Source organism: Petromyzon marinus, chromosome 23 (genome assembly GCF_048934315.1).
Source record: "Petromyzon marinus isolate PM22_M1 ecotype Great Lakes invasive population chromosome 23, UKy_Petmar_22M1.pri1.0, whole genome shotgun sequence".
NCBI classification, from domain to species: Eukaryota; Metazoa; Chordata; class Hyperoartia; order Petromyzontiformes; family Petromyzontidae; genus Petromyzon; species Petromyzon marinus.
In genome coordinates this window covers 2586473-2613725 of record NC_133689.1, presented here as the reverse complement: position 1 = coordinate 2613725, position 27253 = coordinate 2586473, and the positions used below count along the sequence as shown (strand labels likewise).

At 56.7% G+C, this 27253-nt stretch overlaps 2 protein-coding genes across 4 annotated transcripts in view; one reads left to right on the top strand and one right to left on the bottom strand.

The window, feature by feature from the left end:
* Positions 1-24210, top strand: part of LOC116945172 (syndecan-2-B-like) — a 39247-nt gene extending 15037 nt beyond the window's left edge. Inside the window, exons 2-6 of one of the 3 annotated variants that reach the window (XR_012942621.1) lie at positions 16643-16769; positions 17642-17679; positions 18202-18355; positions 19347-19571; positions 19610-24210. Coding sequence is in view for 2 of the 3 variants with exons in the window: in XM_032959385.2 (XP_032815276.1) it covers positions 16643-16769; positions 17642-17679; positions 18202-18355; positions 19347-19510 (483 nt within the window). In the remaining variant the exon portion in view is untranslated. Of the gene's footprint in view, positions 1-16642; positions 16770-17641; positions 17680-18201; positions 18356-19346 lie in introns of all 3 variants that reach the window. The other 2 variants (XM_032959386.2, XM_032959385.2) reach the window with 2 other exon arrangements.
* Positions 24211-25877: 1667 nt separating this feature from the next.
* LOC116945171 (transmembrane protein 256 homolog) overlaps positions 25878-27253 on the bottom strand; it is a 31351-nt gene continuing 29975 nt past the window's right edge. The window contains exon 5 of the transcript XR_012942622.1: positions 25878-26523. The gene's annotated coding sequence lies outside the window, so the exon portion shown is untranslated. The remainder of the gene's footprint in view (positions 26524-27253) is intronic.

Sequence of the window (27253 nt, the reverse complement as noted above, 5' to 3'; positions counted from 1 at the left end):
TCCTCTTGACCGTCGGGGGAGCAACAAGCACCACCACCACCACCACCACGCTGCGTCGCCAAGGGAACGGGGATCGCTCCGCGCGCTCGAAGAGCGTCGAGTGACGGGCAGCCAATCGGGGAATCGGGTGGTGGTCATCGTCACGAAGCGTGAAGTTCCACCGTGGTGGTGCGGGGGGGGGGGAGCGTCGCGTGCGTGACGCAAGGCAGAGGGTCGCTTCGGCCGTACGTTTTTGTGTGTGCGAGCGTGTTAAACTTCTTTCGCGCCGTACATAGCCAACTGTGCTAATCGGAGGTGCCGGGGGGGAAGCGGGGGCGGGGGGAAGGACAACAAACTAAAACACAAAAAGCCGTTCTCAAAAAATGAGATAGTCAATGTAGACGATTTAAAAGTGCACAGCTCCAGTGGCTTCCTAATATCGGAAGGAAGAGCGTTCCAGACGACCGCAGAAGCGCACCCGAAAGCGTCGCCTTTGTTCGATGGTGAGCAGCCAAAATCCGCTGCTGCCGCGATGATGACCACCAGAGTTCCCGTGATTCCTGCTCCTTGGCGAGATCAGCAAGGTGTGGTGCTGCGGTTCGTTTGTGGCGACGAGTGCCCTGATATCATAACGACGTGTTCGTCCGGCAACCAAGTGGTGGTGGGGGTTCCCACCACCACTTGGTTCGTGTTGTTTGGCTCCCAGCGTTTTCCACCTCGGGGTGGGGGGTGGGGGGGGTGGGGGGGGGGGCTTAGCGGCAGGGAAAGAAACGAAACAGAAATCCTTTGACCGTTTTTCACTTTATTTTGCAATGTTGGAAGCAGAAAACAACCCCCCTCTCTTCCCTGCGCATCCACTAAACCAACATTGCACGGCAGAAATGGAAGCCGGAGCCTTCGCCGCGGCTGTCGTCCAGCTGTGTGAGGCTGCTGTTGCTGCTGCTGATGCTGTTGCTGCTGATGCTGCTGCTGTTGCTGCTGATGCTGCTGCTGCTGTGTGAAGCTGTTCCTGCCGTTTGTTTTTTTTACGCAGTTTCTTCTTGCGTGCCGGGCACGCGCGCGACGCGGGGGGGGGGGGGGCGTGAGGCCCCTCTTTCGGGATCTTCGGGCCCCCCCGACTCTCGCTCGCTTCTCTGTTCCGAGGGGTTTTTTTCCGATGCGGCTCGGCTGATGCCCGCCAAGGGAAACTCCGCAAAGTCGGTCCGTCCGTCGCGGGGCGAGCGAGAGGGCTCTCGTTCCGACCGAAAGAAATCGCGGAGAGCCGTGGCATTGACGGCGTGCTGTGTACGGCCCTCTGCGACCTTTGACTGCGCACCGGCATTTGCGCGTCGATCTCGCTCCACGTTCGATGGCGTGGCTTGGGAAATCTTCGACGCCGAACGACGCACGGCGCCCGCCCGCAAAAACGTGCAGGGCCGGAGAGGGTCACGTCGTCCGGAGGCTGCTGCAGCGGTGGAAGCCGAGCCGGGGGGGGGGCGAGCGGGCGGGCCGCCCTCCCGTCACAACCGGACGCCGCCGGGCGCTGGGAAAGTTTAAACGCGCTGCTGCTGCTGCTGCCGCCGGCCCAAGCGGAGGTTTCGCGGCGAGCAGCGCGGCGCTGCGATGTTTACTCGCCGGATCGGCAGCGCAGGTGGCCGGCCGACTGTTTGACCGGAACGCACCGAGTCGGGCAGTCGGCGGCACGTGGTAGTGCGCGCTCCGCTGAGTGCCCGCCCGCCTCCGCCCCGTGCTCCCCCGGTCTGATTCTCCGTTCGCCATCGGCGGTGTTCCATGACGCAAAGAATCCCTTGGGAAACTTGCGGACGTTGCGACTCCCCCCCCCGCCCCCCTCCCCCTTGCTCCCCATCGCTCCCCCGTCGCCCCATGCCCGAGATTTTGACGGATCGTGCGGTGTAGCTCCTGAACAATTCTTCAGGTGGTGATTTTGATAAGCCCACCTCGATGCACGACGTGGGGTGCACATTCCGTGGCCGTTTGTCCGAGTCTGCGTGTCTCCCTCTACGTAAGTCCGCGGACTCTCCACGTGAGTCTGCGGGTGGTTTCTCTGCCAGCCTGCGAGTCTCTGCATAAGTAATTGGCGATTGACCTGAGACCACCAACTCGACCATGGCGACCAGCCTGGCCGTGAGCGCATTTGTGGCGGCTGAGACCCGGCATCGAACCCGGGACCTCAACAGCGCTGGCTCGGCGCTCTGACCTCCCAGCCACCGGCCCACTTCCACTTTCTTACTTTTCTAAAGTCAACCGTATTTCCTTGACGTGGATAGTCACGGGAGACTTTTATTGGCCCTATTTGATTACATTAGATGGGCAGGCGAGGGAGGTGCTTTCCCACAGCTGGCCAATGGCATTGTGGGCAGGGTCCCCTTTGACCCCTCGTTATTGGAGCGCCGTGGCGGTGGTATCAGTTGCGGAGCAATCGCGAAACGACCGCGCCTGCTCCCTCTCTGTGCAGAGGTTGGCGGTTCGAACCTGACGGTATGCCCCGGTAAATACTGCGATCGTATTAACCATGAAGACGTGCGCTGTCGGCTTCACAGTGGACGTAATTGCCCACCCATTTTTTTGTGTTTAGTTGCCCCCCGCCCCCCGCACGCCCGATCATCACGGTTGAAGGAGGGCGCTCGCTCACATCGATGAACTCAAAACGAATTTCGACTAATTTCTTCGACGTGAAATCATCGTCATTGTCAACGGCCTAGGTGAAGCCTTCATCCAGCAGTGGATTAACCATGGCTCATGATTATGTTGGTGGTGGCGGGTGGAGTCATCAAATTCCCCCGCCCATCGCTCACAACAAACGCTCGCGATCGGCGCCTGCCGCGTGTTCTGAAAGTGTTCTGAAACCGCTGCCTGGCCGCGGTTTAGCACGGTTAATTTAGTCTCCCCTTGAATTTCATTGCCATACTGAGACCGTGGGAGAGAGAGCGTGGGAGAGAGCGTGCGGGAGAGAGTGTGGGAGAGAGCGTGGGAGAGAGCGTGTGAGAGAGCGTGGGAGAGAGCGTGGGAGAGAGCGTGGGAGAGAGCGTGGGAGAGAGCGTGGGAGAGAGCGTGGGAGAGAGCGTGGGAGAGAGCGTGGGAGAGCGTGGAAGGGAGCGCGGGAGAGAGCGTGGGAAAGCGTGCGGGAGAGAGAGCGTGGGAGAGAGTGCGGGAGAGAGCGCGAGAGAGAGCGTGGGAGAGAGCGCGGGAGAGAGCGTGGGAGAGAGCGCGGGAGAGAGTGCGGGAGAGAGTGCGGGAGAGAGCGTGGGAGAGAGAGTGGGAGAGAGAGTGGGAGAGAGCGTGTGGGAGAGCGTGTGGGAGAGAGCGCGGGAGAGAGAGTGGGAGAGCGTGCGGGAGAGCGTGCGGGAGAGAGCGTGGGAGAGAGCGTGGGAGAGAGAGTGGGAGAGCGTGCGGGAGAGAGCGCGGGAGAGAACGTGGGAGAGAGCGTGGGAGAGAGCGCGGGAGAGAGCGTGCGGGAGAGAGAGTGGGAGAGCGTGCGGGAGAGAGCGTGCGGGAGAGAGCGTGGGAGAGAGCGTGCGGGAGAGAGCGTGGGAGAGAGCGTGGGAGAGAGCGTGGGAGAGAGCGTGCGGGAGAGAGCGTGGGAGAGAGCGTGGGAGAGAGAGTGGGAGAGCGTGCGGGAGAGAGCGCGGGAGAGAGCGTGGGAGAGAGCGTGGGAGAGAGCGTGCGAGAGAGAGTGGGAGAGCGTGCGGGAGAGAGCGTGCGGGAGAGAGCGCGGGAGAGAGCGCGGGAGAGAGCGTGGGAGAGAGCGTGCGGGAGAGAGCGTGCAGGAGAGAGCGTGGGAGAGAGCGTGGGAGAGAGAGTGGGAGAGCGTGCGGGAGAGAGCGCGGGAGAGAGCGCGGGAGAGAGCGTGGGAGAGAGCGTGCGAGAGAGAGTGGGAGAGCGTGCGGGAGAGAGAGTGCGGGAGAGAGCGTGCGGGAGAGAGCGTGGGAGAGAGCGTGCGGGAGAGAGCGTGCGGGAGAGAGCGTGCGGGAGAGAGCGCGGGAGAGAGCGCGGGAGAGAGCGTGCGGGAGAGAGCGCGTCACGTGCAACCTTTGCCAAATGTGCGAGCGGCGATGATGCTCGCGATGAACCCCGTGTCCACCCCTCACCCGTGTCCACCCCTCACCCGTGTCCACCCCTCACCCGTGTCCACCCCTCACCCGTGTCCACCCCTCACCCGTGTCCACCCCCGATTGTGTAAACCGACAAAGCGCCGGTAATTATTCTCATGAAACCATCAATGCTCATTATGTTGTTGCTCGCTATGTGAAACTACCGCAGGCTGCGTCGTCCGTGAAACACAGCGCCGCCTATTTAGAATTTACCCGATTTACCAAATTAATATTTTATTATTATGACGAGAAAAATTCCAACCGCCATTCCCAAAGGTCAGCCGCTGCCGTCGCTGGCACCGCTGTGTTGGCACGGTCACCTGCACGGAGCCGATTGGCGTAGTTGATCAGCGCCGTGCGATTACATTCCTGCCCACCTGCCGCTCGGATCTAATCGGCGTTGCCCTCTCCCTCCCACGTCCACCGGGGGCTTTGCCGACCGCTCCGTGGCGGCAAGCGATGACGAGGGCACCCTCCACCAGCCCTCCCCCCTCCTCCGCGAGTTCTTTGGGCCCTGCTGCCCCGCGTCCGACGTTTCGCTGCGCGTGCCTCGAGCTCCGTCTCCGTGCCGGAGAGCGACGGGCGTCAGCGCGACCGTTTTATTTGCTTCCTCGGGAAGTGGCTGGCCCTGCCCGCGGCGTCCGTCTCTTTCGGAAGAGAAATCGAGCTGGGAGAAGCTTTCATTGTCGCCGTCCGTTATACATCGGCAAACTCGGACGGCAATTTTTTGGGCTTATTGTAGACTGTGGGTACGTTTGGCTTCAGGATAAGCCAAACGTCCCAGTAAAACGTGGAACGTTGCGCCAAAAGTTGGTCCAAAATTTCCAACCGCACGCCAAAGTTGGGGCCACCTTTGCCATGTTTCTGCGACTTCCTTTGTAATCTCATTCGCAAAACCTTTCAATCTCCTCTCATATGTAGTAATAGTAGTGGTAGTAACAATACATTATTCTTATCCGCTCTGGTTTTTCCAAAAGCTGCTCTCAGCTCTGCGTGCGGCACTTTATGACTTCCCGGTGAGCGGTGGCTTTCGCGTGTAAATTATTATTATTATATTGTTGTTGTGATTGTGATCAACCACCTGGAACACGTAGCAGGCTTTTGTGACCAATATGTTTTGTAATGATTTTTTTTGAAAACTCGGATCGCGCGAGTAAAATTGCGTGTCGTAAACCCTCCTCCGCCCGACGCAGGAATTGAATAAAGTTGTTAAATGTTGCGCGAACGAACGTCCGACAACACTTTTCGGTGGCGGTGCTGCTGAAGCGGTCATATTTTGGAACGTTTTTCTCTCGTCGGGTGGTGGAGGGTTTACGACACACATTATACTCGCACAACCTGACTCCAAAATCTATTTTTGAATCATTAACCTCTCTACGTCACCGCTTTGATCCCGATCCACCTTCGATAACCGGGCCTGGCTACTCAACGCGTACTCCGGTGCGTTCGTTCGGCACGACATCCGACGTTTAGCGCCGCGTCAAGTCGCACCGACGTTCCCGCCGCACGTGCCGTGGAGGTGGGTCGGGGGGCGGTGTTGGGAGCCGTTTCAGTTCCTCCCGGCACATGTCGCGAAACGTCGGACACGGCGGCTTACAACGAGCGGGGCGGCCGCGGTCGGATCCGCCCCGGCGGCCAAACCTCCGACCGGGGTTTCCTGTCTCTCGTCCGTCCGTTCGCGGTCAGTGGACCACTCTGGCATCTGTATATGTTCTTTCTCTCCTCGTGCGTGCCCCCTCCCCCCATCACCCCCCCATCGCCGCTGCCCCCCTCCTCTGCACGCCCCATGCCGGGGCCCGTCTGTGGCCTCCTGAGGCCGGGGGGGGGGGGTGGGGGGTGGATGGGGGGGTGCGGAATGTACAGCTCGACATCCTGAAATTGACCGAGCGAACGTCCTGAAGCGAGGACGTTTGTTTGGGCGATCGGCAGCGCGATCGCCGCCCACCTCGACGCGTTTGAATATTTGCGTGGGCGTCTCTCTCGCTCCCCCCCCCCTCTCTGTCAGTCTCTTCCTCTCGCTCTCTGTGGGTGTTTGTGGTGATGTTCTTTTTACGTAACGCGTTTACAAACCGCGGTGCCCCCCCCCCCCCCCCCCGGCGGCTTCGGTGTTTTCGGGGTCCGTGCCGCGGGCGTTCCTTTCGGCACGATGCCCGACGTTTCGCCCCCCCCCCCGCGCGCTGGGGTGCTTCTTCAGGGGGAGGAAAAAAAACGGGAGCTGCCGCCGCGTGGGACTCGTTGATTCCGCTCCTTCGAGCTGCCCTGGGTCAGCGAGCCACCTCTTCGTTCCGTCATTGCTGTCCCGGTCTGCCTTCGATAAACTGCCCTGTACACCTCGTCTAGATGACGAGGGCGGGCCGGGAGTGCTGTCGGCCACCGGGACGCGATCGCGAAGAGCAACTCGACGATGGGCGTAGGGAACACGCGGATCAGAAACACGGACGGTGATGATGAGCTGCCAGCGAGCGGTATCATCATCATCATCGCTAGAAGGGATGATGCCCAGCAGCCAAGACTAACGACAGAGTAGCAGCCAAAGGAAGAGGAAATCTCGCAGCTGATGGCGGTGACGATGAAGAATCCCGCGTTGGATCCGACGCGAGAGCTTTTTCCGCCAACTGCATCGGAAGTGGCCGCGTGCTCGACCGCAAGCGCTCTGCCGCTGAGGTCGGTGTGGGGAGCGATGGCGCACGTGAGATTAGTGGCCTCTCGGGGGGCGGGGGCGGGTGGCGGCGTTGGCACACGATCGACGCCAACGCTGGGGGCCACTCCGCCTGCTCCATCACCACCGGCGACGAGAGGACTGTCGGTCGGACCGACAAACTTGATGATAGACGGACAGAAGGACGGAGCAACAAATAGATGGACAGATGAATGGATAAATATAAGGACGGGAGCGCGGATGGGCCAATGGATCTATGTATGGATGGATGGGCAGACAATTATACCGTCAAGACAAACGGACAAACAGATAGACCGACAGACACGTGGACAAATAGACTCTCGAACGGATTGATCTGATTCAGAATATTTATTTATACTGGAGAAATACAATGAGTCATGAAGCTCTTTTTCACAGAAATTGATGGATGGACGAAAAAAATAGCTGAGTAGACGGACGGACAAATAGGCCAATGGATGGACGGACGGACAAATGGGTGGACGGACGGACTGTGGCCGTACTCGACCGACCGGCGGTCAGCGGCGTTGTTTGCGGCGAGCGGCAGCCACGTAGCTCCTACTCGGGGCAAGGCTCCACAACGGCAAGAAGAGTCCAGAGAATTTGCTGGAAATTTTCGATCCGGAAGGCACAGAAGCCTCTGTGGTTCATGGAAAGTTTGGCGTGGAGTTTGAAATGAACCCTTTGCCAGCGCCATCTGATCTGTCTCATCTCCTCCTTTCGGCTGCCGCTACATCGCCGGTGTTCACCACCAGCCCACCGTTCCTGCTAGCCAGAACCCCTCCCGTCCGGGGCATCTGGGACCAGTCATGTTCCTTGATGGATCCTCCCACCCCGCCGACGTCCGACGTTTCGCTCCGCGCGCCGGGAGCTGCGACGAGGAGCCGAGGAGAGCTGTGTGCATCCCTCGTGTCGATGCACTGCTGGATGAGGCCGCCATCCTGCGCGGGTCGGGGTGATTTACTCGTCACCGTAACTCCGCCGCGCGCGGCGTGGGCTTGCTCGGCTGTCGGTCACCTCGTGGCTCGGAACCAAACTCGGGTTGCCGCGTACTCGGAGCAGCGCGCTAACCACTGCGCCACCACTCTCAAGTCAAATATTCTTCCACCCCCCCGCCCCACGTGCCAAAACGAGGCAGCCACCTTCGTTTCCCAACGTTTCCGCCTCGTCCCAGGGCGAGCCTCGTGGCCGGGCCGGTCGCCACGGCAACCAGCGTAGAGTTGGGCCCGAGATTAGAAGCTTCCGCCACACCGGGAATGGCCAACATTTTTTTTATTTTTTCCCCCGAGGGAAGGGAAAGACGGTGACAGGTGACAGGTGTCAGGCGACAGGTGACGGGTGACAGGCGGGCAACGTGAGCGGCGGAACGAAAACCGGCGCTGTGAATAATACCACGATGGCGGCAGTGGTGACGGTGGCCCGGACGTCATTGGCAGCGTCAAGGTCGAAAAGTCTTTTGTGGCGACGGGAGAGGCCACCGTCGCTCACGGCCGGTGGGACAGGGCCCCCCCCCCCACCCCCCCCCACCCCTCCCCCGCATGCGCACGCCGGGAATAAACAAAGCGCCCGGCCGGCAGAGGCCCGACCGGGTTGCGGCCCAGATGCTCCCAACGTGTCGCCCGCAGTTGGGGTGCGGTGGTCTCATCACGACCGCTGCAGCCCCGAACCCCGTATACCGCCGTCTTCGTGTTCGTCGTCGTCGTCGTCGTGATCGCCAGCCACACGTGATTTATCCGCTGCTGGATGAAGGCCTCCGCAAGCCGTCGCCGTCATCTCGCGGTCTCGCGAATGCGGCGATCCGTCCGGGTCCCGATTTCGTTGATCCCATCTGTGCGGCGCTTGTGTCCCGCCCGAGGCAGTCGACGCGACGTCTCTTAACGCGCGTCCAGATCTCGAACACGATCCTTGTTTTGTATGTTTACGTAGGTTGAACTTCTTCTGCACCATATGTAGCCAACCGCGCTAATCCGAGGTGCGGGGGGAAGGACAAACTAAACACAAAAAGCAGTTCTGAAGAAATTCGTTTTCAACCTAGATGATGATTTAAAAGTGCATAGCTCCAGTGGCTTCTTTACATAGGAAGGAAGAGCGTTCCAGACGGCCGCAGAAGCGCATCCGAAAGCGCGCTACGTGGTGATCGTCTTTGTTCGATGGCTAGCCAAGAGCCGCTGCTGTGAGGGTGACCGGAGTTTGTGTGATAGTTTAGGCTTCTTGAGATCAGCAAGGTGGTATTTTGGTTCATTTGTGTAAGGAACTTTGCGGGCGATGAATGCGACCTCATAAGTGCTCCGTATCGGCAGCAGACATCCTCTCGGGCATGCTCCCTCCTCCATCCATCGTCCCAAACCCTGAGGTCAACAGAAGCGAGGGTGAAGTGCGCTGCTGTTGGCGCTCACACACGTAGTCGGATTAATAAGCAAAGTACCTAAACTATTGAAGGGGGGGGGGGGGGCAGGATTGAATTAATTCAAAAAAATTGGAATGAATGAAACAGGAGGGATTATTAATGAGGTTTGAATGAATGAAATTTAATGACTGAGAAAATATTAGATGGAACTTTATGAGCATGAATGTGTGTATGAATGAGACTTATTAGGCTGAGAGTGAATGACTCCTAGGATATTAATTATTGAAAAGGAAATGACCGAAACTCAGTTAATGAGAGTAATATATAAATGAGGGTCCGTGAGTGATTGCTGAGCACAGGGCCCAAAGACCTAAGACGCCCAGGGGCCAGCAACAGACAGCACCAGTGAAGAAGGTGCAATAGTGGATTAAGATTTGTCGACACCTTTCTGCAAGTGGAGCGACGTGAGAAGGAGCTAGGAGGGAATGAGGGACGATGGGGGGGGGGGGGGGCATTCCAGAGCCGAGAGAGAAAACGTGGGGGAACGACACCGAATGAATGGGCGAGCGCGAATGAATGAACGAATGAATAAATTAGCCACGCGGAGATGGTGACGGACGGACGGACGGAGTCGCGCGCGGAACAACGGCGGGGGAGAGAGCGCGGCCGTCGTGGATTCCGCTCCCAACTCCCGCGGCCGCCTCGGCGACTGATGTCGCCACCCCCCAGCTCCCCCCCCAGCCCCCCCCCAACCCCCCACCACCCCGCCCCCCCCCCCCACCATCGCCCCCCTTCCCCCACCATCGCCCCCCTTCACCCAGCCCTCGTCCCCTGATTAATGCTAACGAGCCCGCGGTGAATAGGCGACAGGCCGGCCAACGATTGTGGAGGCCTCGGTGATTCACGGAGGAGGCCGGCCACTCCCCCCCCCCCCCCCCCGCGGTCCCCATCCCCCCGCGGCCCCCACCCCCCGCACGAGGCATCAGCTGTCGACGGGCCCCGCGGTAACGTCCACGCGTCGCTCGACACGTGGGGTGGGCACGGGGTGAGCGTGGCGGTGCGGTGCAGCGGTGGATGCTCCCGGCAGCGCCCCGCCGTGCCGACACTGTAGCCTCACCGCAGGCTGTCCCCACAACCACGCGGCCGGTCCGCTCTTGTCGATCTACTGCTGGATGGTGAGCCACTCCGCGCCATCCTTGCCGGCTGCGGGGGTGCAGGGGGAGGGTGCTTACTTGGTCATACTTCCCCACGATTGCCAGCATGTGCGGGTTGGTGATGGCGGGTGGGGGGTAGAAGTACCAACGCGTCTGTTGTTCTGGCGCCGTGGATTCTCTCTACCCTGCAATGTCCTGGAACTGCCACCACTGCCCATGGTCCCTAGGTCTCTATGGGTCTCTATGTAACGCTATGGGTCTCTGTGTAACTCTATGGTTCTCTGTGTAACTCTATGGTTCTCTAAATCTATGGTTCTCTGTGTAACGCTATGGGTCTCTATGTAACTCCATGTAACTCTATGGCTCTCTGTAACTCTGGTTTTCTAACTCTTTGGTTCTCTGTGTAACTCTATGGGTCTCTATGTAACTCCATGTAACTCTATGGCTCTCTGTAACTCTATGGTTCTCTAACTCTATGGCTCTCTGTGTAACTCTATGGGTCTCTGTGTAACTCTATGGGTCTCTGTGTAACTCTATGGGTCTCTATGTAACTCTATGGGTCTCTGTAAGTCTATGGTTCTCTAACTCTATGGCTCTCTGTGTAACTCTACGGGTCTCTATGTAACTCTATGTAACTCTATGGCTCTGTGTAACTCTGGTTCTCTAACTCTATGGCTCTCTGTGTAACTCTATGGCTCTCTGTGTAACTCTATGGGTCTCTGTGTAACTCTATGTAACTCTATCGCTCTCTGTAACTCTATGGTTCTCTAACTCTATGGCTCTCTGTGTAACTCTATGGGTCTCTGTGTAACTCTATGGCTTTGTTTTCTATGGGTCTCTATGTAACTCTGTGGCTCTCTGTGTAACTCTATGGGTCTCTGTGTAACTCTATGGGTCTCTGTGTAACTCTATGGCTCTGTTTTCTATGGGTCTCTATGTAACTCTGTGGCTCTCTGTGTAACTCTATGGGTCTCTGTGTAACTCTATGGCTCTCTGTGTAACTCTATGGGTCTCTATGTAACTCTATGGGTCTCTGTAAGTCTGGTTCTCAAACTCTATGGCTCTCCGTGTAACTCTACGGGTCTCTATGTAACTCTATGTAACTCTATGGCTCTGTGTAACTCTGGTTCTCTAACTCTATGGCTCTCTGTGTAACTCTATGGCTCTCTGTGTAACTCTATGGGTCTCTGTGTAACTCTATGTAACTCTATCGCTCTCTGTAACTCTATGGTTCTCTAACTCTATGGCTCTCTGTGTAACTCTATGGGTCTCTGTGTAACTCTATGGCTCTGTTTTCTATGGGTCTCTATGTAACTCTGTGGCTCTCTGTGTAACTCTATGGGTCTCTGTGTAACTCTATGGGTCTCTGTGTAACTCTGGCTCTGTTTTCTATGGGTCTCTATGTAACTCTGTGGGTCTCTATGTAACTCTATGGCTCTCTGTGTAACTTTATGGGTCTCTGTGTGCCTGCAATGGTCCTGTAGCTGCCACCACTGCCGACGCGCTCGGTCCGTGGCCGTCCCTGTAACAGAGCCGCTTAGCTCAATGGGGGCCTCGCCAGCTGAAATAATGAAGTGTGAGTCTACGAGCCTCTCGCTATAGATCTCCATGTAACCCTGTGGATCTCTATCCCTTCTCGAACATCACGAGAGTTCACGTCAATCAATCACGAGAGATCACGTCAGTCAATCACGATCATCTGTACCAAAGCAAAACAAAAACTAAACGATTCTATTCTTGCTTATGATGGCAGTGTGGTTCTGGGGCTCGATGCCAATGTCGAGGGCTGCCGCTGGCCACGACGAGAGGCCATCGGCAGAGACAGAAAGAGAGAGCGTTCGTGTCGTGTCGCTGTTCCTCCTCCGCCGTTGAAGGATCGCAGACCACAGCGGGTTTGCTGTGGGGTCCGCCGGGTGGGAGACGCTAGCCCCTGAGCGCGGTGGCCCCACCTGCCGCGTGTTGTCACGTCACTTTAAACGCGACCGTCAGTGGCCTCCGCGGTGGCTAGGAGATGTTAACTCCCTCGCTTGGTATATAGGAGGTCGTGGGTTCGATCCCGACTCTGGCGCCTGTATATCTGGAGTTTGTACGTTCTCCCCGTGGGTTGCGTGCATTTTTCTCCGGGTCCTCCGGTTTTTCCCTCCACATTTAGAATCAACGTGCATCTAGAGTCTTTGATTGCTGTACATTTCCACGTGACGAGCCGCCACTTCGTTGAGCTATCATTTGTGGCCTTACGTAGTAAATACAAAACAGTAAATAATCACCGTCATCTACGCCAAACGGACGCCCTTAATTTGAGTGAAGTAAAATTACTCTGTCAGATTTGTCGTCTCCATCGGACGCGGCAGCATTGGCAACGGAGACCCCTTGCAAGCCCGGCTCCACATCTTCTCCGTTGGCTTTTGTCGAGAGAGCCGTGAAATTAAGAAGAGGAGAGACAAACACACAGATCTAATAAATACACGCACACCCACATAGCCAAGCACGTTCTAAATGACTCCGGCGAAACAAAATTGAGACTGATGGAGATGTTGCGGAGGTTTTTTCTGCTGGAGGTTTTTGTTGGTGGGGGGGGGGGGGTGAGGGGTGTCCGCCCACGGAGATCCCCACTGAGTATTCGGGGTCGAACCGCCGTGTTCTTCTGGCCTGGGTCTCGTTGCAAATAATTTGTAGTTGTTTTTGCTCCCGCTAGTTTGCACATTCCCTCCACCCTGCGATGTTCCGTAACTGCCACCGCTGCTGACGCTTCTCGGGCTGTGGTGCGAGTTCTCTTTAAAACTCTATGGCTCTCTATGTAACTCTACGGGTCCCCATTTAACCCCAACGTCCTGTAACTGACGCCACTGCCGACGCTCCCTGGGCTGTGGATGTCCCTGTCAAAGAGCTCAATTGGGCCTTACCCAGCTGATATAATAAGAGTCTGTGAGTATCTAAACTCTATACATATATCTATATAACCCTGAGAATCTCCATCTCACCGTGTAGATCTCTGTGTGGCACTGTGGCTCTCTGCGTGACTCTGTTGGATCTCGGTGTAACTGCTACGCTGCCCTGTGACTGCCACCACTGCCCACGCCCCCCTGGGGCTGTGTTCGCCGTCGTCATTGCGACGGGGCAGCCCGGCCGAGACGAACCCCGGCGTCGCCTCGCTGGGAGGTGCGGACGCCGCGGCGAGACGGAGGACGGCAACGACTCGCGCTGCGACGCGTGTTCATGTCACGGGAACGGGCGGTGGGCTGGAGGAAATGGGGGGCGAGGGGGCGAGGGGGCGAGGGGGCGGGGGGCACGACCCCTGAAAGGAAAAACCGCTCCGCTTCTGAACTCCGGTAACGGCATTCCGAGCGGAGAGAGCGATTGGTGTACTCGCAACGCCCCGGCAGTCCCACCCTTAGGTCCTTTACGACACCAACTTTGCGTTTCCTAAAGTACATAAACGTGTTTTCGTTTGCGCTGTTGACAAGAGTTCAACAGTGCCTTGCTGCCGTTGTGTGTACCGTACGTTCTCACCGCGTGTGTACCGTACGTTCTCACCGCGTGTGTACCGTACGTTCTCACCGCGTGTCGTACCGTACGATCTCACCGCGTGTGGTACCGTACGTTCTCACCGCGTGTGTACCGTACGTTCTCACCGCGTGTCTACCGTACGTTCTCACCGCGTGTCTACCGTACGTTCTCACCTGGTGTACCGTACGTTCTCACCTGGTGTACCGTACGTTCTCACCTCGGGTGTACCGTACGTTCTCACCGCGTGTGGTACCGTACGTTCTCACCGCGTGTGTACCGTACGTTCTCACCGCGTGTGTACCGTACGTTCTCACCGCGTGTGTACCGTACGTTCTCACCGCGTGTGTACCTTACGTTCTCACCGCGTGTGTACCGTACGTTCTCAGCAAGTGCCCCTTATTATTTTTTGAGGGGGAGGCGGGGGGGGCGTGGTGGGGGGACTTTGTCCGGTCCAAGCAGCCGGACAGGAAGGGGTTAACAGGGGCCACGGGGAAGGCTCGTTAGACATCTGGCACCAATTTAGGGCGGAAATCAAGTTAGCAGTTGCCTGGGCGACTCTGCTTCGTGTGAGGAGCCAGTCCTGACCACTCCGTGGCCCCCTTCCTCCTAGTCGACCCCCCCCCCCCCAACTCCTCCTCGCCCTTCCTTCCGATCTTCAATCTTCTGCCCGAAAAAAAGGGAAAAAATTAAAGAAAGTTCACTAAAACCACATTACCCCTCCAGTGGTGGCGGCACGTTTCCACGGACGGTGGGAACCTGGTAGCCCGGCGGTCCAGCAGGAAGGGCCCCGGGAAAGGCCACTTGGGGCCCCTGCGTTCCCAAGCTCCGCGAGATGCGAGGCCTCCCGTGGCGCTTCCCACGCCTCTCGTGCTGTGGTGGGTCGCGTGGCGCTTCTCCAGCCACGCGTTCACCGTTCGTTGCGTTGGGTTTTCGCAGTTGCAGAGCTTTCCCGCTGGTTTGTGCGTGCGTGCATGCGTTGAACTTCTTGGGCGCCGTGCGTAGCCAGCCGTGCTAGTATCGGAAGTCCGGCAGAGGTTGGAACTTGGCGGCGGCCCCGGTTATTGCTGCGGACGTGCCAACCCCAGCGATGCAAGGCGTCCTCTGCTTCGCGGCGCACGTTGGGGGACCCCGTGATGGGGGACCCCGTGATGTCATTCTGCGAGAGTCACGGCCCAAACTTGCCAAACATGAAAATATTTCCCCGCGCATTACTCACCGGGAGCGCACACCGGCAAGCATCGCCGCCCACTGTGACAACCTGGCAGGGAGGCTTCTCCCGGGCACAACAAGCGGAGTAGGAATTATGATTTGGCTTTTCTGCCCACTCATTTCCCTTGACCTCTGTGGACATTGGGGGACTCAAATATGTATTTTTTTCGTTTAACTCGTTGTAGTAGTAGTATGCTTTCGCGACCAATATTATCTAGAATAGAGATTTATTTTGGGGGGTTAGATCACGTAAATATATAAATGTGTCGTTAAACCCGCCACCACCCGGCACAGACAATTAGTAAGGTTTGTCACGTAAATGGAACGTGCCAATTCGTTACTTATTGAGCTCACGGGCGTGTTGGAGAGTAAAACCCACAACGTGTCCAATGCGAGTACCGTCACATTTCACCAGTAATTACGAGCATTATATATTTTTTTGGTTTGTAATTCCCACGACCCAATCCTGAAACTCCTGCAGGAGCTGCGCCGCCGACAAAGGCCCACGGGGAAGTGGATGCCGATCTCGGCGCAAGTGGGGGGGGGGGGTCTCTGTCAGTGGCCGAAAAGGGGGCTCACCCCCCCTCCTCGTGCCAGAACTGGGCTGAGCTGGCCCCCCTCGGAGCGTGTTCCCCCTGACCCCCCCCCCCCCGCCACGGCCTCGGCTGGGCGATGGCTGCGATTGTTTTTTTATTTCTTCGTCGTGCGCACCGTGGGTGTTTTGCGTCTCTCTCTCTCTGTTGTTGTCGTCGTCGTCCTACTTGTTGTTGTTGTTGTTGTCGTTGAAGAAGAATGTATGAATAAATAACCCGGAAAGAGGAAAGCGCGCGCCACGAGCGCTCGATTGTCGATCGCTCGCGGCTCGATGGGAGCCCCGCGGCCCTCCCCCGGAGTCGTTTGTTGTGAAACATTTTGTTCATTTGGTGACGCAGGAACGTGAACGAGGCTGAGCGCCAGGCCAAGCGCTTGGTGCCGCCGCTCCAGCCAATCGCGCACGAGGCTCTCGCAACCCCCAGTTGTTGTTGGGTTTTTTTCAGTCACCGGGTGGATCAATTCGCTCCATCTTCTCCCGCGATTCAATTCCTCCACCCAGCCACCCACCCACCCAGTCACCCAGCCAGTCACCCACCCACCCAGCCACCCACCCAGCAAGTCAGCCACCCACCCAGTCATCCACCAAGCCACCCAGCAAGCTACCTAGCTAGTCACCCAGCCACCCACCCAGTCACCCACCCAGTCACCTACCTAGCCACTCACCCAGTCACCCAGCCAGTCACCCAGCCACCCACCCAGCCACCCACCAGTCACCCACCCAGTGACGCAGCCAGCCACCCAGCTAGTCACCCAGTCACCCACCCAGCCAGTCACCCACCCAGCCAGTCACCCACCCAGCCAGTCACCCACCCAGTCACCCACCAAGCCACCCACCCAGCCATCCAGCGACCCAGCGATCCAGCGACCCAGCCACCCGGGCACCAAGCCACCCACCCCTCAGCCACCCATCCACCCACCCAGCCATGTGGTGAAGACAGCAAGGATAGATGCGGGTGCATCGTACAGTACAATTTTTCCTGCACTGACCACCGTTTTCCTATGTCCCTGGCTGTCTGTCCGTGTGTGTGTGTGTGTGCGTGTGTGCGTGTGTGCGTGTGTGTGCGTGTGTCCCGACACGTCACAGGTGCTGCCGGCGGAAGATGACGTCTTTCTTGAACCCCAGCAGGAGGGCTCCGGCAACTTCTCGGACGACGAAAGCTCCTTCGACGACGACGACACGGAGGGCTCCGCGTCTGGTGAGCAGCGCAACGGTAGGAATAAACGGGGGGGGGGGAGATAGGGTGGAGGTGGGGTGGGAGGTAGACGAAGGGGTAGGGATAGGGGTAGGGATAGGGGTAGGGATAGGGGTAGAGACGGAGGGTAGGGATAGAGACGGGGGTAGGGATGGGGGTAGAGACGGGGGGTAGAGATGGGGATAGGGATAGGGGTAGGGATGGGGGTAGAGACGGGGGTAGAGACGTGGGTAGGGATAGGGATGGGGGTAGAGACGGGGGTAGAGACGGGGGTAGAGACGGGGGTAGAGACGGGGGTAGAGACGGGGGGTAGAGACAGGGGGTAGAGACGGGGGTAGGGATAGGGATAGGGGTAGAGACGGGGGTAGGGATAGGGGTAGGGATGGGGGTAGAGACGGGGGTAGAGACGGGGGGTAGGGATAGGGGTAGAGACGGGGGTAGGGATAGGGATGGGGGTAGAGACGGGGGGTAGAGACAGGGGTAGGGATAGGGATGGGGGTAGAGACGGGGGTAGGGATAGGGATAGGGGTAGAGATGGGGGTAGGGATAGGGGTAGGGATGGGGGTAGAGACGGGGGTAGAGACGGGAGGTAGGGATAGGGTAGAGACGATTATCTGAACCGGTCCTGCGCCTCCCCTAGGTCGACTCAGCCTCAAAGGAGTATCTGGTTGCAGTGTGTAAACATCACCTCTAGAGAGATAAGGTTAGACGGGCGTTGTGCTGGCCATCCACCTCCTAGTGTGCCGTGCCAGCTTTCATAGCTGCTACTCGCTAACAACTCTTGCCCCACCAGCCTATCAAGGCTATTCGGGGGAGCTTTGCCTTTGTGCGACGTGGACTATAGTGTGAGACCGTGTGCCGTGTAACGTGTGCCGCATGTCACCCCGCAGGCTCCATTTCCGTGGTGAGCAAACGTCCAGTCACAGAGGTACGCACAGCCACGCACGCACCCACACGCATGCACACAACGCGACTGTTTGTTGAAGTTAGCGTTCAAACGCGCCGCACGTTTGTGCAGCGCGTGTGTGCGTGTGTGTGTAAACAAACTCAGCTGCCTTGCTGCGTTTTTTTTCAGTGGTGTCGTAAGCTTATTGGTGGACTGTGCCTGTGTGTATGTGTGTGAATACGTGGGAGCGGTGGTGCAGCGGTTAGCGCGCGCTGCGCTACGAACCCGGCGATCCGAGTTCGATTCCCGCTCGCGGCCAACACCGGCGACGATTATCTGAACCGGTGCCCCTAGGTCGACTCGGCCTCAAATGAGTACCCGGTGTGGCATGTGGTAGCAAACATCGCCACTGCGGAGACAAAGGCGGCCGGGCGCGGTGCTGGCCACCCTACCCCCCCCCCCCCCTTGGCGTGCTGCGTCGGCCTTCGCTAGACCATCGCCTGCCCCGAAGGTCGTCTGTGAAGGTTACACGGGGGACCTTTGTTTCGTGCGATGGTTGCGTAGGCCCCGTCGCGCGTGCGCCTGGGCAACAACGTTGGGTACGGCCGCACCGCGGTGGAGCTCGCGACGAGCGCCCCGCCGCCGTCCTTGAGCAGCAACATCGAGAAGTCCAACAGCCAGGGCCAAGGTTTCTTCGACAAGACGGAGGTCTTGGCCGGTGAGTGGCCGATGTCCCCCGCCCTGCTGTTCGCGCGTGCTGTGCGTGGGGAGATAGGGAGAGAGAGGGAATGGAAAGAAATATCGCGCAACTGCGTGGAGTCTGCGACGCTTTCCAACTTGGCGTCGAGGATTCGATAGAAGACGTTCGGCCAGCCCAATTAAGATCCCAACGGCGAGCCCCGTAGATGAGGTCACTCGCGACCCTGACGCCCGTAACGCCGGGGCAGCGTGCTTCGTGCAGGAATGTACGACGCGTCGAGAATGTGAATTAAGATGGTCGACAATTAGCGGTGGGAATAAAAATAATCCCCGTGCTCATATTGACGTTGCGTTTCAAGCCGCACGATGAGAATCCTCCACAGGAGAATGTCGCGTGCCGTCACGGCACCTGCAAAGGGAAGTTCGTACATGTGTGTGCGTGTGCGTGCGTACGTGTGTACGTACTTATTGCACTGTTTTTCCTTTCAGTGCTGTTTTCACGTCTAGGTTTATGGCAAAACCCTTCCACGCATTTGGCCGGATTTCATTTGTGGTGCCTTCCTCACGGCAATGCAGGTTTATGCTCCTTCTAGTTGGATCGTCTTACAATCGTCTCTGCGTGACGTTTTTGCGGTGGTTTCACCTTCCTCATCTATTGTGGAATTGCTCCGAAGGCTGTGTGCATGTGGCACACGTGCGCACAGATGCGCGTGCGTGCGTCTGCGTTGTCACGTGCGTGTGTTCGCGGGTGTGACCGGGCACGGTGTTGGCAACCCCCCCCCCCCTCCCATTCGTGCGCCGTGCTTGCACCTTCACAGGAGTTCGCTGACAGCTCTTGCCGCAACAGTCTGTCAAGGCTGCGCGGGGGACCTTTGTCTTCGTGTGTCGCTTGTGCATCTGCCTGCACGCGCGTGCGCGTCCACGTCGCGCGCCGTGCCGAGTTTGCGTGCGCCAATGCAGACGTCCGTTTACGCGTCTCACCCCCTCCCTCCCTACCCCCCCCCCAACAGCGGTGATTGCCGGCGGCGCGGTTGGCATCCTGCTCGCGGTGCTGCTCGTGGTGCTGCTCGTCCACCGCCTCAAGAAGAAGGATGCTGGCAGCTACGCGCTGGAGCAGAACAAGTCCTACCAGGCCGGATATCAGAAGGCGCCGCCGCAAGAGATCTACGCCTAGGCTCGAGCCTCCTGCACTCTGCACTCGCCCCTCACTTGCACCTCACTCACTAAACTTTCACCTCACACCTCACTCGCCCCTCACTCACCAAACTTTCACCTCACTTGCAGCTCACTCGCACCTCACTTGCAGCTCACTCGCAGATCACTCGCACTCGTATCCCACCTGAGGGGATCGGCCCCAGCAGCCTTGGTCTCCAGGCCGAGGCCCTGAGTTCTGAGCATTGCTATAAAGGCACAGAACTCGCTCATTGTCCGGTCACATAAAATTCACCTCGTTTATTCACTGCTGGATGAGGGTATCCTCAAACCGTTGTCACGGTCACACGATGCACAATAGCCGATTCCATTGCCCCCATCTGTGCGTGGAGGCCCTCTCTGGCCCGTTCCCTCCTTTACCTGCAATTCCTTCTTCCTAGCCCCCGCCGCCGGCCATCATCCCTTCTCGAGACGATGTGGGAGTCCTTGAGACGATGTGGTGTTCTTCTTGAGACGATGTGGTGTCCTTCTCGAGACGATGTGGGAGTCCTTGAGACGATGTGGGAGTCCTTGAGACGATGTGGTGTTCTTCTTGAGACGATGTGGTGTCCTTCTTGAGATGATGTGGTGTCCTTGAGATGATGTGATGTCCTTCTTGAGACGATGTGGTGTCCTCCTTGAGACGATGTGGGAGTCCTTCTTGAGACGATGTGGTGTCCTTCTTTAGACGATGTGGTGTCCTTGGGACGATGTGGTGTCCTTCTTGAGACGATGTGACGTCCTTGGGACGATGTGGCGTCCTTCTCGAGACGTGTCCAGCCACGAGGTTAATAACCTGCGGCAGGGGGGGATGCGCAACCCGCCGTAACATTATTTTACGTCGCCTCAAATTTGGCTTCCGTCGCTGCTCAGTGTTCCCAGTCCATCGGCGCGCCGCCTTGATCTGTAACGAAGCCGGATTCGTCGCCGTGTCTTTACCTGCACGCCGCGGAGTTGCAATTCCAAGAGGGCCCCCACCCCACCCCGTTTCCCGCAAGAGGCCGCTGGTCCCTCAGAAAGCCGTTGGCTACGCGGCCTCAGCTTCTAAGCATCAGCGACCAGACCTTGGCCTTCGCAACCGGACCTCAGCCTAAGGAACCTTACCCTGGTCGCAGACTAGCCAGCGACCCGGGCTTTTGACGAGAGAATCGAACGACGCCGGTTTGGTCGGCCGTCTTGCAATTCCCGTGCACCCTTCCGAAAAGCGTCAGCTCTGACCGGGGAGGGATCGTCGTCGGCGTGGACGCAGGGAGGAATGGAGGGGGGGCGGGGGGGAGCTTGTGCCTTCTTTCGTTCTACGTTCTTGTAAATGCCATCCGCGTCGTTATAACTGCTTGGTGTTCGTTCAAAGTCATTGGATGTTCGGTTTATCCATGTTCCTCTCTTTCCTGCCTCTCCCCAAGTCGTTATTGGCCACCTTGGCTTCCCTCGTTCGGGTGTCCTGAGTAACCAGTCGGCGCTGCTGTCTTCATACCTCCCTAATCCACCTCTCCCGAACTTTAAAGCTACCAAATGTCTGTGAGGCACAACCAGGACGCACGGTAGGCCCCTCCCTCTGCCAGCAGCCCCGCCCCCTCCTCAGGTAGCCCCGCCCCTTAGCCTGCTGTATTGTGGGTCGCGCGGGAGGTCAGAGTGGTGTTAAAACCAGCGACCGAATCCCAACTTTCCCCAACGTTGTAGGGGGGACACCAGGAGCAACGGGACTGCCCCGGGCAAACCTGGACATTTGGTAGCTTTACTCGGCACGCCGCCCTAACCCACCTCGCCACCCTAACTTCCCTAACTCGCCACGCCACCCTACCTCGCCTCACTCACCTCGCCTCCCTCACCTCCCTAACTCACCACGCCCTCCCCACTGCTTCACCTCAGCCGCTGGTGTTGGGAGGTGCGACGCCACTCGCGCACAAACCGGCCGCAATGGGAAAGCAAAACACTGCTCGCGTCACCGCGACGGCGTCACCGCAATGTCGTTATCGCGTCATCGTTGTAGCCACGACGTCACGTCGTCACCACGTCGTCACCACGTCGTCGTGACATCGTCACCACGTCGTCTTCACCGCGATGTCACTGAGACATCACCGCGACGTTGCCGCGACTTCACCACGACATCGTCATGGCGACGTTCACCGCGACGTCACCACGACGTCGTCACTGCGACGTCACCGCGACGTTGTCACTGCGATGTCACCGCAACGTCACCACGTCATCACTGCGACGTCACCGTGACATCACCACGTCGTCACCGCATCGTCACCTCGTCGTCGCGTTGTCACCGTCGTCACGAGTGGCAGTCGTGCAGCTATGCAAGGAAAAGGGGGAGAGATATACAGAGTGTGTGCGCGCATGTGTTGTGTGTGTGTGTGTGTGGTTTTAACTCTTGAGGTACACGATCGTGGTTAACACGGACAAACAAAGGTACGCATTCGCCGGACGACTCGAGGTACGAGCAGACGGCCGGGCTCCGTGACCCGTCATGGGGGTCGTGTCTCCTCCGTCTGCCGCTCTCCGCCGGTCCGCTCTGCTGGCCGTGACAACGGCGCGCCGGTCGGTCATCTCCCGGTGTTCGTGCGCGGGGTCCGGGCGGTGGGCGGTGGGCGGTGGGGTGGGGGGGAAAAGATTTCCGCAAAATAATTTCACCGGCCGGCTTGGCACCGCGCGCGTATGCACACCGTTCAAACGTCTTGCCGTCGAGGAGTTCCGGAAAGATCCCGTGCGAGTTGTGTTTTTCCTTTCGGAAGCCTGCCCACCCGGCGGATGTTTTTTTGGAAATCGGGGTGTTGGGGGTCGTCTCGAAGCCTCACTTTTACTGTCCTCTTCCCATCACCTCTCCCGACGTTCTTTGCACCGGCCCTGGCAAACTTCCATGCGGTACGGTTAAGGGGGGTGGACTCTCTTAATCATAGTTAACTCTAGCTGCAATAAGAATACTTTAAGCCGGCAACTATTAAATAAAGTGGTTGAACGTATGTTTTATTTTTTAATTCCTTTACTTAAGCAACAAGATTGATTGTAATTGTATTATTATTGTTATTATTATTAATCTCGAGGCAAATGTCTCATCTCAACTTCATGGTGTAAAATTCCTGATGATAATAATCTGTAACATTCTGACGATAGCTCTAAGTGTCAGGTCTACATAGGATGATTGTAAAACATTATTTTTGGTGTTTATTTTGTCGATCCCGTTGCATTACATTTTAACGCTCACTCTCTCTCGCGCATGTCGTCTGGTGCACCACGTACTGTAGTCCCTCGCGGTTCCCTCTTCTGATTCTTTTCCACCGGTAAATTGCGAGCCGTGCCACGGCCGTGGCCCCGTGCTGCCCCGGCTTAGCTCAGGAGGCCCGCCGGGGTTGTTTTTCCACTGCGGGAACCCGAGCTGATGCCGCTAACGTGTCGCACGCTACGCTTGACGAATTATTAACCCCACCCCGTGGCCCTGCTTGGCCCCTCATCGAGCAAAAAAATCTGACTTTTTAAGTTGAGGGGGCAGGGGGGGTGTCCCACCTTCGGAAATGCTTAACCACAGATTTCCCTCGCCGTAGTTTTACCTTGAGTATACATTTGTCACACGGGTGATCCCATTTGGCCAGCTATTTTAACAAGGGAGCAACAGAAACAATATTATCTTTTTTTTCGTTTTACATATTTTTTTATTACAAAAAAAAGACGCGAGCCCGACCACACCGCGCCACGAGGCGCGGGGGAACACGGAAACAAAACAAAACAACTCTTCTTGTGAGGCCAGAGTGCCACAGCTTGGGTTCTGGCTCGGCTCGGCACAAAAATCAGCCGTAACCGTGGAGGTGCCTGCGTGAAGGTGTGCCGGTGGGAAAATTAAAAAAAAACGGTTGTTTGACCGCGCCCCCCCTGCCCCCCCCCAGTACGTTCCCCCCCCCTTCCCACCTCCACTTTGTTGTTGGGACGCAATCATCGCGTCAAGCATGAAGTGACCTTTGACTCTACGTTCTCCCTTTGTTGTTCCTCGTAAGTACGAGACGGGGAGTAGGAAGTGGTCGCGAGCACATTGATACTCGGCAACGTAGTTCTGAGCGGCACGACCGCTCCAGCCCTTCCTCGAATGTGGGTGGCAGATTTTTTTTGTTAAAATGAATAAATATACAATTGGCTGTCACAAGACCTCGCACACGCACCGCGCTTCTGGCTCATGCAGGCGTCTGTTTTAATTCGCCGAAACGCCAGCGGCGGCGGGTTCTGAGTTTTTAATAATTCACGCGGCTCTCGAACCCGTTGAGGAGTCCGTGGCCTTGGCGGTCGCGTGCGCAGGCGGTGCAACTGCGCAGGGTGGTGGGGGGGGCAGCAGATGCCAGGCTACAAAGAGGAGGAAATTGTAAAGAGGGTGGTGGGGGGGGGGGGCTCATTTCATTCCTTGTACCAGGGCCTATGCCAACCTCTCGCCTTGTCACGGGTTGGACCGCCACCCCAAGGGACTTGTTGCTCCGGGCGCTTTGCCTGCGACGCGCGGGGAAACATTCGCGTGTGGGACGGCTCTGGCAGCTGTGTGACGAAGCGTGGTTCGCCAAGAGTTGAACATCGGTACAAGCCTAGTCGCGTTCAACATTTAACAATGGAAATTGTCGACATTAACGCCTTTCATCGTTAAGATGTTGATTAATATCGTTCTTCCCAGTAAATGCATTTTCCTTTTTTTGGTACTATGTATACTTTTGTGGCCTTCCCGACTCCTTTTTTCCGTGTGAATGTGAAGCGAGTAGCGACTATTAATCGATGTCTACGTCGTGAACCCAGCTACCAGCTTCAGAGGATAACGAGTACTCGTGGACAGCGCTCGCATGAGTTCGCATTGAAGTCCATAGACTCACACACAGATCCATAGGCTCACACACAGAGATCCATAGACTCACACAGAGACTCGTATACTTACACAGAGACCTAAAGACTCGCACAGAGAGATCCACAGACTAACGCAGAGACCCATAGACTCGCACACAGGCTCGTATACTAACAAAGATACCTAAAGACTCACACAGACCCAGACTCATAAACAGAGATCCATAGACTCGCACATAGACTCATATACTCGTACAGAGAGATCCACAGACTAACTCAGAGACCCATAGACTCACAGAGACCCAAAAAGCCCACGAAATGAATTTGGAACTTTTGTTTTGCGATTACAGGTGTAATCTTTGAACATTCATCTATAACGTTTTGTCTCTATTCATTCCGGGTTCTCTTGGTGGCGTTTTGTAAACGATAGATTAGAGGTGACCCCCACTGGAAGAAGAAGACGCATCGGTATGAATATTGATAATGGATAAAATATTATCTAAAAGAATAAACACTATGTTAATACCAGCGTTGAAATAAATTCAATGATCGTATGTCTCGTCACTCTGTGGCCACCCTATTGGTCAGTGTTCTTCATTGCAAGGCCTGCGGGCCCCTGGTGACCTTTATTGCGGCCTCCCCCCTTATCATCATCGTGCTGCTGTCAAACCCTCAATGGTTTCAAATGTTGGCGGCCCTCACACTGACGATGGCCTATCGACGAAAGCGGCCCCCCCTCTGAAGATTGGCGAAGACCACCGGACTCGATGGTGACATCTGGCGTGGAGAGGGGCCTCTTGAAGTGGATTCCATTGCACTCTGCCCACCACGACAAGAGGTCCAGGTGGACGACATGTCCTCGTCGGAAGACACCGTGGCCCCGAAAGCAAAAGTTGGAAGACAATTTGGAGAAACAAAAAATACGGTCAACCCCCCCCCCCCCGGTTTAAAACCGACGTTGAACTGACATCACATTTTTTCAGAGCCGGTTTTTAACCCACAGGATAATCAGGCCTCAAATTGTGTAGGCCCTCCTCCGTCAGACCCTCCATTCTAGAGTTGAGCATTTTTCGTGTTTGAATTACGATGACGCCGTGCTTGACTTTGCCACAACGTGATCTAGGAAAGATTAATTTTGTCTGAAAAAAAAATGTGTAGGGAGTGATTTACGTTTGATGAATTCACCTCGAGTCGAATACATTTTGTTAATTTTACAAAGGTGAATAAATAAATGTTTGATGACTTTGTTTTGTTGTTGCAAGCATATGTAAGTAATACTTCAGCCTTCCCTGCTATTAGCCTTAGCCCCCTCATAACATGAATGCGGTCCTGCCCACCGTGATCGTGAAGAACCCTCAACCCTCTGCACAAACCCTTTTGTGTGTCATCTCGTGGAACCTGGGAAGACAAAGGCGGCCGAGCGTGATTCTGACCACACCACCCCCTCGTGTACTGTCCCGTAACTTCATGGGTGTTAGTCGCTAACAGCACTCGCCCCAACAGTCTCTGTAGGCGATACGGGGGGGGGGGGGGGGGTGGGATCTTTGTGTTGTGTTTTTTTTGTCAGTATTGGCTGGTGGTGTCCCTTTTGATTGCCAATGTCAATACACAGTACCAACACGCGTGGCGCGTCACGTTCTGTGTGTGTCTGTGTCGAGTTTGACACGGTCAACATCAGTGGCGAACCTCTGAACCGGTTCTGGGCCTCCCCTAGATCAACTCGGCCTAAGATGAGCACCTGGCGTGGTGTGTGTAAACATCGCCACGAGGGAGACAAAGGCGGCCGGGCGTGGTGGTGGCCACCCACCTCGTCGTGCCAGTCTTCATAGGTGCCACTCGCTAACAGCACTTGCCCCTACAGCCTGTTACAGGCTATACGGGGGATCTTTGTCTTGTGTTTGTGTATATGTGTGTGTGTGTGTGTTGGAAACTCTGTGGCTTTAGATGTGGTATGTGACACTCTGGTATTTGGACCTTTTAATATAAATAAATATATAACGCGCCTCTCCCTGTGCGCGGTTCAACTCTCGCCTCCCTTCACCCCGGCCTCTCAGAGATGTGAAGACGCGATTACGCAGACGGGATCTTCTTCTTCGTTGGCTGTAGATTGCTTATCTTATCCGAGTCAGATCCAGGACCAGCATAAACCAGTCGCCCGGGCGCAGTCGGTTGAGTGTCCTTTGCCTGAAGAACAGCAGAGAAACGAACAAGCTCCATTGGCCCCGAAAAGTTGAAAAAATAAAATGTCATCCCCTTCGGGCCACGGCGTTGTTGACGAGAATGCGTTTTTCGTGTTTGTTGTTTGTCTCCGAAGCGTCACTGCCGACGCAGCGTCGCAAACAAAATTAGAAACGGGCACGGTGAGTTGTTGTTGTGGTTGTTGTTGTTGAAGCAAGTCAGTGGCCTGGCCGCCTCCTGGGCCACGAGAGACACAGCGTGCTGTGGAATTTGCAGGCCCCTGTGCCGTGCTCTGTGCGCGACTTCCTCACCACTGAGCCCGGCGGTCGCAAGAGGCGCAGGGACTGAGGACACTGCCCGCAGGCAATAATTGTGCCAACACGTAGGATGCTTTCGTGACCGATATCATCCATACGATAGGTTTTGTTTGTTGCGGGTTAGATCGCGTAAATATATACATGTGTCGTTAAATCCGCCACCACCCGACACAGCCAGTTAGTAAGGTTTGTCACGGAAGCAGAACGTACCACCTCGTTACTAGCACGGCACGCCGGTTGTGTGTTGTTAAGGCTAAACGGTGGCTCTTTGTCTTTGTTTTGGGGGGGGGGGAGTGCTGTCCTCTCACCGTGTGGTACACGTGTCACTCCTCGGTGGGATAATAATAATAATAATATAGACTCGTTAGGCGCCTTTTTACGATGTATCAAGGCGCCGTGCATGAAATAGATAATAATTT